This window comes from Pungitius pungitius, chromosome 17 (genome assembly GCF_949316345.1).
Source record: "Pungitius pungitius chromosome 17, fPunPun2.1, whole genome shotgun sequence".
Lineage (NCBI taxonomy): Eukaryota > Metazoa > Chordata > Actinopteri > Perciformes > Gasterosteidae > Pungitius > Pungitius pungitius.
Genome location: NC_084916.1, coordinates 5,622,267 through 5,636,173, shown reverse-complemented (window position 1 = coordinate 5,636,173; position 13,907 = coordinate 5,622,267). Strand labels below are relative to the sequence as shown.

At 39.3% G+C, this 13,907-nt stretch overlaps 1 protein-coding gene across 1 annotated transcript; it reads right to left on the bottom strand.

Annotated features, from left to right (window-relative positions):
• Positions 1–11,533: 11,533 nt before the first annotated feature.
• Positions 11,534–13,381, bottom strand: agr2 (anterior gradient 2). The gene is made up of 8 exons (XM_037473557.2): positions 13,341–13,381; positions 12,936–13,056; positions 12,789–12,852; positions 12,656–12,708; positions 12,396–12,472; positions 12,045–12,108; positions 11,847–11,930; positions 11,534–11,750 (listed from the first exon to the last, which is right to left on the bottom strand). The coding sequence occupies exons 2-8, from the start codon at positions 13,042–13,044 to the stop codon at positions 11,701–11,703; spliced, it is 501 nt and encodes a 166-aa protein (XP_037329454.1). The 5' UTR covers positions 13,045–13,056; positions 13,341–13,381; the 3' UTR covers positions 11,534–11,700.
• Between the last annotated feature and the right edge of the window lie 526 nt (positions 13,382–13,907).

Sequence of the window (13,907 nt, the reverse complement as noted above, 5' to 3'; positions counted from 1 at the left end):
AGCAACTTCCTGTTTCATGTCGTCTGGTGGTTTTTTTCAGCAACACCTGGGATAGGTGCTGGGTTTAGGGTTTGTCTCAAAGAAGGTAACGCATATAACATTTGGAAAAGCTAGCTGAAACTCAATATCGGGGATCATTTTTTGGCGAGCCAATTTTTCATTCCACAACTTGACAACCCGACCCTTTCTCTCCTCAGCATTTGTCGGCTCCGAAAATGGCAAAACCGTAATAAAAAGTGTAATTACCCTGTAACTACTTTGTAAGAGGGTTTTTTGTTCTCAGGATAAAGGGGAAACCCTGTGAATGTTGTGATGTATAACAAGTGATATGTTACTGGTGGAGGAATAACTCAATATAAAAAATAAATTAAAAAGTAAAAGCACATCTAGGTGATACCCCAGTGCGTGGACAGTGAGAATCGAAAGTTTCAATATTTCCTCTAGAGGAGGCTTTTCTGCAGGCCTCACAGCTAACAAATGACAGCAGTGAGAATGTGGATTTTTGTCCAAGTCAGACTTGGCCGATCTGCCCCTTTCCACCTATGCGGAAAGTACTGATATTGCTTGTGGTGCGCATACACGTATTTTGCTAAAGATTTATTTCATAATTTTGTTTAAAACTTCAAAGGTATGGTGCATTTAATAAGGTATGGCTGTCTGACTGAAATTATACTTATATCAGCATTGTCAGTGCTAGCCCTTCTGTCACGGCTTGGGTTTGTTTCCTGTTTTATTTTGTAGTTTCCTCTCTCTCTCTGCCATTCCGCCCCTGTTAGTCGTTTATACTACCCTTACAGATGTGCCCAATTTGAAGCCTTCCTTGCTCTACCTTCTTTCATTTGAGGTAGAAAAACGTCTGCAGACTTTGTTCTGCTACAAGGTAATCAGTAAGGGAAGGCAAAAAAGTCAGAGTAGGCAGGGAGAAGGCAATAATCAAAGATCTAGAAAACAGGCAAAGGTCCAGAATACTGGAGGATATCTAATGGGATTGAAAAACAAAATCTTGATACACAGAGTACTCCTAAACCTGAAAGCAGACACCGTTGTTCAGAATTTAGATCCATGTTTGAAATCCACACTGTAGGTGGCTTTGTAGAGGCCAACAGTATCAAGATGCAGACATTAAATACAAGTATTGATAGGGACTTCTCTCTCCTGGGGTGGCATGGTAATGTGGTGGTTAGCACTGTCCCCTTACAACAAGAATGTCCCTGGTTCCACTCCATCCAGTGGCCTTTCTGTATGAAGTCTGCATGTTCTCCCCGTGTCTGGGAGGGTTCTCTCTGGGTACTCCGACATCCTGGTATATAGTTTTTATTTAATTTAAATCGTATTGAGCTGATTAGTACAAAACAAACAAAAATAATACATCTTATTTATATAGCGCTTTAAAAAGCACTCAACGAAACTTTAAATCGTAAAAACAAGAACAAAGTAAATGGCAGTTGTTAACAAGAGCCTTATATGAAATCAGAATAATCCTCTCTCTCTAACACTTTTATATACGACCGTGTAGGATATTATAAATAAATTGACAACCAGGTTCATAAATTAACTATAAATGAAATGCATTCAGTGTACACCAGAATACAACTTTGAAATGTATTCAATAAGGTAATGAGAATATTGTAAAACCACTGTAATTTTGAAACTAATCAATAGAATAATACAAGCTATGATGTATTCCATGCAATTTAACCAACAGAAATGCATGCATGTAATACATGATAGCACTACAACTGTATTGACTGAGAGACATTCACAATCCCTGTTATGTTGAACTCAGCACTCAGTGTAAGACCTCATTGCACCACTTATCTACGGAAAACTCCAATTTCCTAGCCACAGTGAACGCACCTGAAGACGTCATGTCAGAGGCGTGGACACTGCCTACCGCACCAACTAAACCCAATTACCACAATAGAACTTAGTTAGACTTTTCAATCCAAGATATCCTCCTTTCATCCGGTGGGTCTTCATTTTTGAACATAACAGGCGGTAGATGCACACAGTTATGACCTGCAGAGCCCAGCGGGGGGTAGTTGAAGACATTTATAAGCATCCTTGAAAGACCCATAACAAAGGTTTAATGTCTTTTCCGCCTGTTAGGACAGGAGCCATATTGATGCAAGTTTGTCAGTCTTATTAAGCGCGACATGTTTAAAATGGCATGATATGAAATGTCCCAGTGAGCATTTTTTGGTTGAAAAGACGTTGAATAGACGTCTATGGCCCGACGTTGAAAAGACGTTGCAAAATGGTTTAAAAGTGAAAGTTGTTTCAACGTCTATTCGTAGACACATAATCAATAATGGTGGTGCATCAGTCAACGTCAAAGATAGTGCTGCAGGCAGAGGCGCAATTCGTTTTTGGGTGGAGGTACACTGTTGTACACTGTTGTAAGTTGAGAAAACTTGCGGGCCATGCAGACCTACATGGGCGTCGCCAAAAACAAGGAAAGGGACAAATTCCTTCTATGCATCTGTTTGTTGGGATTTACATCTATCCCCATCCATTATGTATTTTTTCATTCCATTCTGTTGTCCTAAACATTCAATCAGTTTGTTTATTTGCCGAGCGCTCCATTGCTCTGAACCCGGCCAGCACTATTTTTGAGTCTGATATGAGCTTTTTCTACTTTGTGTCTTTGTTTCTAACTTTTTGGTCTGTTTTCTTCAATAATCCTGCACCCACTTCAGGGTTTTGGCCTTAACATTGCCTTCCTCACGCCACTGTTGCTATTGAATACTGATATGACAGCTTTGCTATATTACATAGTATACGCTGAGCAGCCTTGATGTGACAGGGCTCCATTATCACGTGCTTTTGCTTTTCACCATTAAAATACATTAGTTGTTGCATTATTCCAATATGCCAAAACCCTTTTGTGCATGATGGTATTTCTGGCTTGAAGCCATTTATCAAAATTGTCAAGAAGAGCAGGAAGAGAAACACACTTTTATATGTGATTAGTGAATTTCAAAACATGCGATTAATTCGTTTGTCATATCTTATATATATATAAATATTTATAAACCAGCAATTGATATGGCATCATGACATTCACATTGAGATACAGCATAACTTGTAATATAGTGCAAGATTAAATGGTCAGACGTCTCTTGATGAGTTTTTTATTAATATACAATCTCCTTCTTCCTATATCTAGCTACTCGACTTGCTAAACACTGGCTAAGTACTAGCCCAGACAACAAGCTAGCGTCATTGGCATGTTAGCATCGATAGCTTGAGAGTATAACCATCACCATGTATATACAATAGGCTATGTAGCCAGACCCAGACATAAAATATATATACATCAAGCCAGATGACATCTGTGAATATTTAACCTTCAGAGACAATCCGTTAAACTTGAAAAATTAAAGATCTCAAGACTGAACTTGTGAACTTTTTTTTTTATTTGTGGAGAAAGTATTATGAGTATTTATTTATTTAAAAGTAATATATTTGGGGTATTATGTTAATCAAAGCGACGGTGGGAGCAACATCAAAAGCAGCAGAACTGTATCCTCTGCAAACATACTAAGTAAAGAGACCAAAATAGAGTCAAACAATAGTCCATTTTGTTTTTTGTCCAGGGGCCTGAAGCTGTGAAAGGCGCTTGATGCTGAATTTGTGTGTTCTTCATTCAATAGACTCACACTCGTCAAAGAGAGTTTAATCTCTGTGCCCAGACACACCTGTTTGTCATTCAGGGAGGACACTAGTGAAGGAGGGCCTCATAGCCACAACGCTCAGGAAAACTTTGGCAGACAAAGAGAGAATGTTTCACAGCTACGCAGGGATCACATGTCTTCCCTCCTTAAAAGATCCAATTCTAATGCTGTTAAAACTGATTAACAAAAGAGAAGAAAAGCAGAAGAAATTGCTGGTTCTCTATTTTTTTATGTACTGTATGTACTTTTCACAAAAAAAGATACAGATGCAGATATTCTTTAATAGCAACTTATTTTCTTCCTTTCTTTGATTTGGAATAAGTTGAAATTCTTATTGTTCAAAGTCATAAACTGACTAGTGCATATATAGTGCATCAAATTTGAACACTTTGGCAGCAGTGGATGACCCTGTAGATCAGAGGCCACTTATGGCGGACCGCGGTCCAGATCCGGACCCAGAAGCCGTCCCATCCGGACCAAAAGCTAAAAAAAGACGGTTGTGATTTTAACGTGCCAGCGCACTTCTCGACTGTGCAGCTTTACTCGTCTTTACGGTAGTGGCTTAAAACACAAACTGATTGCATTTGAGTTAAACCATCCCACGTGATACCACTCAACCAATCAAATCTTTGCATTCCAGGCAGGATGATATTGTCTTAATGCTGAGGACAGACGAGACAGGTAGCGGCAAATTAAATATGAAAAGACGGCAGGAAGAAAAGAAAGAGCGAAATTTGAGATAAAGACGAGTGAGACGGAGAAAGGGAGAGAAAGGGAGGAAATGAAAGAAAAAATGGACAACGAAAGTCGAGCATTTAATCTATGATGGACGGACTGGTTTCTGTTCATACTTAACAATTGCAGCACTAAACCAGTCTCTCATATGCTACAGGTTTAACATCCTGGCAGGAAAAACTAGATTCTTAATTCTCCCACTTACCAAATATATGTATTAATAATTGTTCAAATATGTTTAGATTTATTATTTTTTATTTACTGGGAGTGTCAAGTCCAAATGTGAAGCAGAAAGGGGGAAATGTTCACATTTTATTTTTATTTCTTTTAATTGCAGCCCTGCTTTTATTTAGTTAATTGAGAGAACATTATTTATATTTGCAGTCACAGTATTTGCAGTTCAGTTCTTCGTTACGTGACAACATCACAAGTAGTCACAATATGATCTTCTAGAAATCTTCTCCAACTGGACCTCTTCACATTTTAGTTGAAGACCCCATGCTGTAGGTATTTGTTTTACATAGGAGGGCGCGAAATAAGTAATAATTGGTGATGATTAAAAAGAGAATGTGCACAACGGTACACAGGAAGGACACAGGGTTTCCCTTTGTTGTAATACACACGCAACCACACTGTGCTGTTTGTCCCTTATTTTCATTATTGGTATTGTGTGAGTTGTCATAGAATATAGAATGTTTTTTGCCATTTGATTTAATGTTTTACATACGTATCTTCAGTGCTGTCAGTTAAGCGTTATTAACGATGTTAATGCAAACCCATATAAACAACGTACATTTTTTTATCGCGAGATTATCGGGGGGGTTTTCGGGGGGTTTTTTTGGGGGGGGGGGGGTGGATGGCTGTTGCCTGAAAATGTCAACAGACAACAGAAATCAAAGCAGTAGTAGTTTACCTTTTATTGGTAACCTCACTGTTAGGGTTCATTGTTTCTGAAATCAGAGGCCTGACTGCTTTGTTCACAGCAAACTTGAAAAAAAGAAAATATTAAGCCATGGTTTAACTGCACTAAAGGCTGAGTTCTTATTTAAGTGAAATGTGAACTTTATCAAAATAAAACATTTGCATAAAGCAAGCCAATCTACTTTTCCACGTTGATAAGACCATTAAAATGAAAAAAATGGTTAGTTAACTATGACGATTGTGATTAATTAATTAAATATTTTAATCATTTGACAGCACTACTTATCCTATTTTATGTTCACTTTGTCTTAGAAACGGTTGAGCAAAATCCTGTAACCTGTTACTTTGGGTGCGCAGTGATATGGAACGCTCGGGTCAATGTGAACAGCAACTTACATTATCGCTGAATAATGCACCCCTTGTGACTCGCTCTCAACCAATCAGAACGCCGGATTTCATCTACCCGTGTTATAATGAGGGTTAGCGAATGGCTTATTTCCTTCTATGGCAACAGGGGCTCCAAGAAGATCATTCTAGTTAGTCCTGAGTAGCACGCTAACTTCCAAGTTCATTTTACTCTTAATTTATTTTAACTAAAAGGGTAGGGTGAAATGGACTTATTTTATGAAGAAAACTAGTATTTATAGTGTCTATATATTACAATGCACCTAATGGATAACAAAGAAGGTACGAACTCTTTAGGGAGGGCCCTTCAATGTTCCTATATCATTATGAGAGGCGTGACAGAAAGCGTTAGGGATCAACTGCATCAGAGGGTGGAATTAGTAAGAGTTACAATGAGGATGCTGTATTTTATTGTAAAAATTTCCAGATTTAGCATTTAGGATTTTTTATAAAGCATTATTATTTAGTTCTCCAATATAATTACATGTGTCATAAGCAAATTACAATGCATTAAAACTATGTTTATGATGCATTATAGACACAGATGTCATAGTTGGTGTTAAAGTTCTTCACTGGGCCTCATCTAGAGTTCATCATCATCCAGACAAGTCTCCTCTTCACCTTCATCTTGCCGAATCCCTGCCCTTAAGACCCAAGGTGTCCTCTTACAAGCCTTTCCCAGGGCTCTTGGTCCGACTCTCTGTGTCTCCTCTTTGTTGATACAGAAAATAAATCCACACCTCAAGTGTCTTGCTCAAGTCATTATTGTTACATAGAGGAAGGGAGTATTTCTTGTCCTTTTGCTCCCAAAATGATCTCCAATTACCCCAAAAAGCTTGTCACATCACATCATCGTGGCTGTGGTATGGATGACGAGCAGCTGAGGAGAAAAGAACCTGCAGGGCGTTAAAGGCGCCATTTGATCTGACAGAGCATTTGCTCATTTTTACATTACAGAAAACAGAAATCTGAGATCAAGCCTTTATGCTTGGTTGCAGTCCAAACTAATAGTCAGTGTGATAGTGATAGTAGCCATGCTTGCTGTTTGTCGCACCGAACATAGGGACAAGAGTCAGTGTGCTCCCGTGGGAGCAGGGCTTTGCAAATAGAGAACAATGCTCTCAGGAAGACTGAGCTCTATAGAAATTGAATGCATCGCCAAAGGAGGTTCATGTGTGAGAATTAAAGGGCTTAGAAGCCTCTTTCATCCAGGGAATCCTTTGGCGTAACGTTGAACATCTGTCGTCAAGCTGGCATACACTTAATAAATATACGAGCATTTAAGTTTAGTCAATGAACTAAAGTTAAACTAGGTCGAGTGAAACTTTCTTGAATTCATATTTCAAATATAATCTCTAATCAGGAGCCGTGACCTCTGCCAAATCACTAGGAAAAAAAATCTAATGAATGAAAACTAAATTGAAAATGTGGTAGTAAAGCTTTGTCAAAGGACAATAAAGCACAGAAAAGCTACAACTAAAATGCAATAATAGAGAGGGAACACACTGCCATCTAGTGTGGTCACTGTGGTAATGATAGGAAATTGACAATTTAGGATATACATGTAAATAAATTTGTGTTACATTGTACAACAACATGGTAACAACCCTTTGCAACATCACCATTGTCTGTGTCCACCTGAAGAATGTAAGTCTAGGATATATGTATATACTAACAGTATGAACAATGTTTGTGATTTGGATATCTGTATGACTTCATTTTTCGGCCATGTGATGATAAGATGACTGTCTCTGTTCCCTATATATCAACTCATCGGCTCTCTGGGATTATAATCCATCTCTTTCTGATGTCATAGCTGCTCATATTCATCCAGAATACAATGAAGTTTTAAAACCAGTAATATTTACAACACGGTTCTAAAATATAAATAACGAACTGAAAATGACTCAGCTCTGTAAAAATGTTGACCATAAGAACTTAAACCTTTGGCTGAACAGACCCTTTAACCTGAACCCTTTTGACTGCAGGTCCACATGGAGGTTGGAGTTGACTGGACTGGACCGTGTGGTCATCGTCAGCCTGGTGTTCTGGTCCCTGAAGTTCTCCTGCAACGCTGAAGGCCCCCTGTCCAATGTGTTGGATGTCATTGTACAAACTGAATGCTTAATATCAGACATGCTCCAGTAAATGCTTCTGTCACCAGCTTTATGACGCAGGGGGAAGTTAAATAAATGCCAAACTCCTTTCTGATTCACATGAATCAGCACAAAAGTAAAAATAATGCTAATGACAGCACTGTGTGTATGTGTACATATATATATATATATATATATATATATATATATATATATATATATACAGTGAGGAAAATAAGTATTTGAACACTCTGCTATTTTGCAAGTTCTCCGACTTAGAAATCATGGAGGGGTCTGAAATTGTCATCGTAGGTGCATGTCATTGTCATGTTGGAAGACCCAGCCTCGACCCATCTTCAATGCTCTAACTGAGGGAAGGAGGTTGTTCCCCAAAATATCACATGGCCCCGGTCATCCTCTCCTTAATACAGTGCTGTCGCCCTGTCCCATGTGCAGAAAAACACCCCCAAAGCATGATGATACCACCCCCATGCTTCACAGTAGGGATGGTGTTCTTGGGATGGTACTCATCATTCTTCTGGGAGAACTTGCAAAATAGTAGGGTGTTCAAATACTTATTTTCCTCACGGTATATATATATATATATATATATATATATATATATAAATATACATGTATATGATACAAAGTGTGACGCATTGCGTCGCCATGGCAATGCAATTAGGGGCATTTAGCCCCTTTCAAGGAGCCTTTTTAGACACCATCACTTTTTAAAGACTACACAAGCATTATTCACAATGTCCCATAGAAACAACCTGAGAGCTGGAGCTTCACTCCTCGGACATCGTCCGACTGGAAACAATGTGAATATTTCACTTTCTCGTGCCAACAATGAAGTGCACACCTTGAAAAGGAAAGTGTGCGAACTTAATGGCTACATTGAAACTCTGAAGGCCAATACCGACCGCAGGGTGAACAGTCAAGTACTGGCCTATGATCGCACGATTAAGAAGCTTTTAGACCTGACCAGAGAGAACGAGAGTTTGTCTCTGAAGCTCACCGAGATGTGCGGTATTCTCTGCGAGCTTCGGACCAATCGTCAGTAGCGCTGGGTGCGAAAAGTGGTCGGTGGAAGGCGGAGATGGTCGGTGGTAGGCAAAAAATGAAACCGCAAAAAATTCACCCGCAAATAATTCAACCGCAAAAAATTCACCCGCAAATAATTCAACCGCAACAAATTCAACTGCAAATAATTCAACCGCAAAGAATTCAACAGCAAAAAGTTCAACCGCAAAAAATGAAACTGCAAAAAATGAAACCGCAAATAATTAAATCGCAAAAAAATAAACTGCAAATTATTAAACCGCAAAAAATTAAACCGCAAAAAATTAAACCGCAAAAAATTCACCCGCAAATAATTAAATCGCAAAAAAATAAACTGCAAATAATTCAACAGCAAAAAGTGCAACCGCAAAAATTTCAACGTTAAAATATTGGACTGTATTGGACTGTATTGGACATGAACTTTTGATGAAGTTTTTTGCGGTTGAATTATTTGCGGTTGAATTTTTTGCTGTTGAATATTTTAACGTTGACATTTTTACGCTTGAATTTTTTGCAGTATTTTAACGTTGAAAAACATACATCATTTTAATGCATAAATATTCAGTACTAGAAATTCACGTTTATCTTTCAGAACCCGATGACACCGATATACTTCCATAACCGACCGCAGCCAGTGAACTGAGAGCATCAGCGGACAGACTACTAGCCCCTCCCCCGTCCGGACAAACCGTTTGTCTGACCACTGGCCGTCACTGGAAAACAGGTTATCGTGTTTTTTCATCTTCGGGTTATTTAGCATGCGATACATATCTCCCATTCTATATTGTTTTATCGGCAGGTCCCAAGACCATCGCCACCTTCCTATGTTCCTATCAGCAGGTCACATGATCTGTCGCCACCTTCCTATGATGAAATTGCTCTTGTACGTTTCCTTTTTTCAGAGTTTGTATCCTTATGGTTGAAATGCACTTATTTTTTAAGTCGCTTTGGATAAAACTGTCAGCTAAATGACATGTAATGTAATGAACGGCCTGTCAATCTCTTTGATTGCATCTACCAGACCTGATTGTGAAAATAAAATTATATCAAAGAGATTGACAGGCCATTCATTATATTAGATGACATCAAGCTGACACTTTTATCCAAAGCGACTTAGAATAAGACGTACTTCACTGTATTTAAGACGCTGCGCTACTTGCAGGTCGCTGTATTGTGCTACATTCTCAATAAAGTTTGAAAAAAAAAACATGGTCGTAAGATACTCATTTACTTGTAATTTGCATGAGGGACTAAACTAAACGCTATTAAAAAAGGATCCTTTCGCCGACCACTGGAGTAACCTACCACCGACCATTGCCACCTAGCGATCCAACCATCGCCACCTTCCACCGGCCATCGCCACCTACCACGGACCATCCCCACGGGGTTGGAAATTATCTGATATACTGAAGAGTTTATTCCATGGCAACCGTGTAGTGTGTGTGTGTCTGTGTAGTTATATATATACTATTGCAACGACAACGGCGAGGAGGGCGACGACGGCGAGGAGGGCGACGGCGGCGAGGAGGGCAACCACGAGGAGGACGACCACGGCGGCGGTAGCGATGAGGACGGCGGCGATAAAGACCAAACAAAAAGAATCAAACGATGTCCTGTCATTCGCGTAAGAAAATAAAGTCGCGTGCTCATATTTTAAGCTTCTCTCTTTAAAACCATATGAATGATTTGAAACGTATTTTAAATGAACCACACGAAAATATAAATATAACTAATTTCCATGACTTTTCCAGGGTTGGAAATGAGCATTTTAAAATATATATATAATATAAAATAAATATATCATCCCTGAGCATATTTCAAACATTCATTGACAACTTATTTCAAATAATTTCCATGATTATGTAACCTGTATGTGAATGCTTAAAACTTCTTTTAGCCTAATCAATCTATACTCGGCCCACTAAGCCTGACCAAATCACACACATTCAGGTTCCTCCATGTGATGTTTTAATGACTAATACAACTATTGAAATGGTGAAAGGCTCCAAATAAAAATAGTATCTTTTAATACCAACCATGGATCGTAAAAAGCTAAACCCTGTTTAATAGGTGCTCAGCAGAACATTGAGCTCCAGTGTTAATGTTGGTCTGTTTGAACAGGACACTCCTTGGGATATCAGACCTGGTGCTTACTGCACCCACCTGACCATATGATTGATGAATTTAGATGAAATGAACAAGCCAACAAGCAAGTTCTATTGTGCACCCATTTAACATAAGAATCAGATGTAAACCCCTGCTAGACTTTTACAAATCTCAACTATTCTTTTCCACTGGGGTACATTAACAAGACAATAAGACCCTCCAACTTCCTTTTCACCGGAACTTTACAGAGAGGGTGATGAAGGGCAAATAGCCTCAGTGGGCAGGCAGGGTCATCCTTCAATCAGAAGATCAATGGCTCCACATGAAGTATGCTACAGTATTTACAACTTAAAATGCATTTCTAACACCTCTTACTACTTTTGAAAAGCTCTATAGTCCGACTCAAAATGCATTTCCTTCATACAATCTATTGTATTAGCAGCATGAGAGCAACTATAAATAGCCTCTGTAATATTCATTTGTTGTATAATCTTTTGCAATCTGTAATAAATCCACACACTCTCCATCTTGTATGTATGAACAGTTCCATATTTATTCGAAAGGCACTCTGAATGTACAGTAATAATATCAAAAGTCAGAATCAGAAGGGGACCTTCCCAGTGCTTCGTTTTCCACTTCTAGACAATAGTGAGAGCATGTGACTGTTACAGTGTGAATGAATCTCGTCCTCGTGCTCACAGCTCCGACTTCAGGAGCTTCTTGGCCTTTTCCATGTTACTTTTCACTGAGGGAGAGAAGGGAACATTCACAATGAGTCAGTCTGGGTTTCAAGGGCAAAAGCCCGGCCGGCCTCAAAGTTGAGTAGAGCAGTGGCACTTACAGAGTTTGATGTCAGCTGGTTCGTAGGCATACATGCGGTTGGAGTAACGCCCCACGATGTCGGCCCTCACCGTCATTGCAGGGTCTGTAAGGACATTATTGCTATTGGCTGAGCAGGACTTTACTTGTATCAGAGGTACTTTACAAAAGGATAAGAGGCCTTGCATGAAAAGGGAATCGTAAGGAACATATCTCTTACCAACAAAAATGATTCTGGGGACATACTGTCCATCAGGAGACAGATGTTTGTCTGTGGTTTCATACTGTAGGTCGAGAGAAGGAACAACATGTGACAATCATACTGAGCAGTCTCAATGCATTGGCTCTAAAACTATTCCCTTATTTAACCTATCGCTATGGGCATTCTTATTTCACATGACACATTTCAGTACTTTGTTGCTCAGACAACAAATCTCTAAGCAACAAACCTAGTGCAGTAATATAAAAATGACAAAGGGATGATGGGTCATGTTGATAAAGGAAAAATATCAAATCTAAACTTATTGTTGCTAGTTCGATGGTGAGCACTACACTACTAACACTCATGTACCATTAGATTGAGGACGATGAAGTCCTCGTCGAGCATTTTCTGGATCCCGTTGTCCTCAGATAAAACCTTCCTGAGTTCTGTAGGAGAAAACGTTGTTTAATTCATCAACTCAAGCAGCTCATAAAGTGGTGCAGAGGAGCAGCAGTATGTCACAACGTGTACAAACCAACCAACGCTTGCTGTTCCAACAGGTTTGATTCATCATCAATACAACACAATTCTTTTTCTGCATGGGTAGAGGAAGTGAATCCTTGACTCACCGTGGCTGTGTGGACAGTTCTCAAGGTGGAACAGAACCATCAGAGGCTTGTTTCTAAAACACAAATCAGCGTTACTTACATTTAATAAGCAACTTCAATGGAAGTCAGTGTCATTGCTAGACCTGTTTGTTACCTTGACCTGGCCCAGTACAGAGCCTCCTCGTACGTCTGAGCCCAAATCAGCTGATCGCCCCAACCTGGACAGACATGGACATTTTACTCAATGTTCATCATACTATACTTTAGCCTTGAGGGGCATACGATGCCATGTGACACAGACCTCTGGAGAGAGTCTGAGGGATCCTTTTGCCAGATTTAGGGATGTATTTCCCGAAGGCAGAGGACATGACCACCAGGACCAAGAGGACGGACAACCCCGCTTTGATCATCTTTAAGCTTTGCTGAAAGAAAAGGAAAACATAAAGGCACAGGGTGAACAACGGTGTTATCAATGAAGAAACGACTGGAGCTTTATTTGCAGTTAGTGGAAGTGGAAGCTAGTGAAGACAGAGAAGGGTATGACAATCTACCTCTGGGTGTAGTTATGTGCTAAATTACAGATAATAATCCAGGAAAATCAGGGTGAAATCCTTAATTAACCCTTTTAAATATTACAAAATAACTGCACATTTGAATTGCATTGTTGGATACAGAAAGCGAATGAAAGAGCAGAGCTGGCTCTTACCTGTTCCTGACTGGCCAGGTGAGAATGAAGGTAGATCGCCACTCCAGGATCTTCTGGGCCTGTGTTCTCGTCTGACACTATTTAAACACCTGTTCACCTGCGGGCCCGCCCTCCGTATGTGTGAAAGGCGCGTCTAAGTGATGATGATGATGATGATGATGATTGGTCTTTCTGCGAATGGCTCGAGCAACGTTTAAACTGAATTTGTTTTTTCCTACAAAGTCAATATGTTGATTGAGATGCATAGTAAGGGATTTCAAATTGAATGCATATATTCCTCTCATAAGATACTATACTACAGCCTGTTTTCACCTGTGAGCTCTTCAGGTGTTACAGTAGGATAAAGAGACACCTAGTGAATTACATTTATGAAGTGCATAAAACATTCTAGGAGATAATTGGTCCATCAGTCCTCCTCCTAGAATATGATTAGTTATTTAACACTATTATCACTATTGAAAGAATTCATTCAGCTTAAAAGCCTAACTTGCAGTAGTTCATTTCATTTTTTGCAGCCATTAAATGTTACATTCTGTTGATCGAAAAAGAACATCAATCTTTCAATGA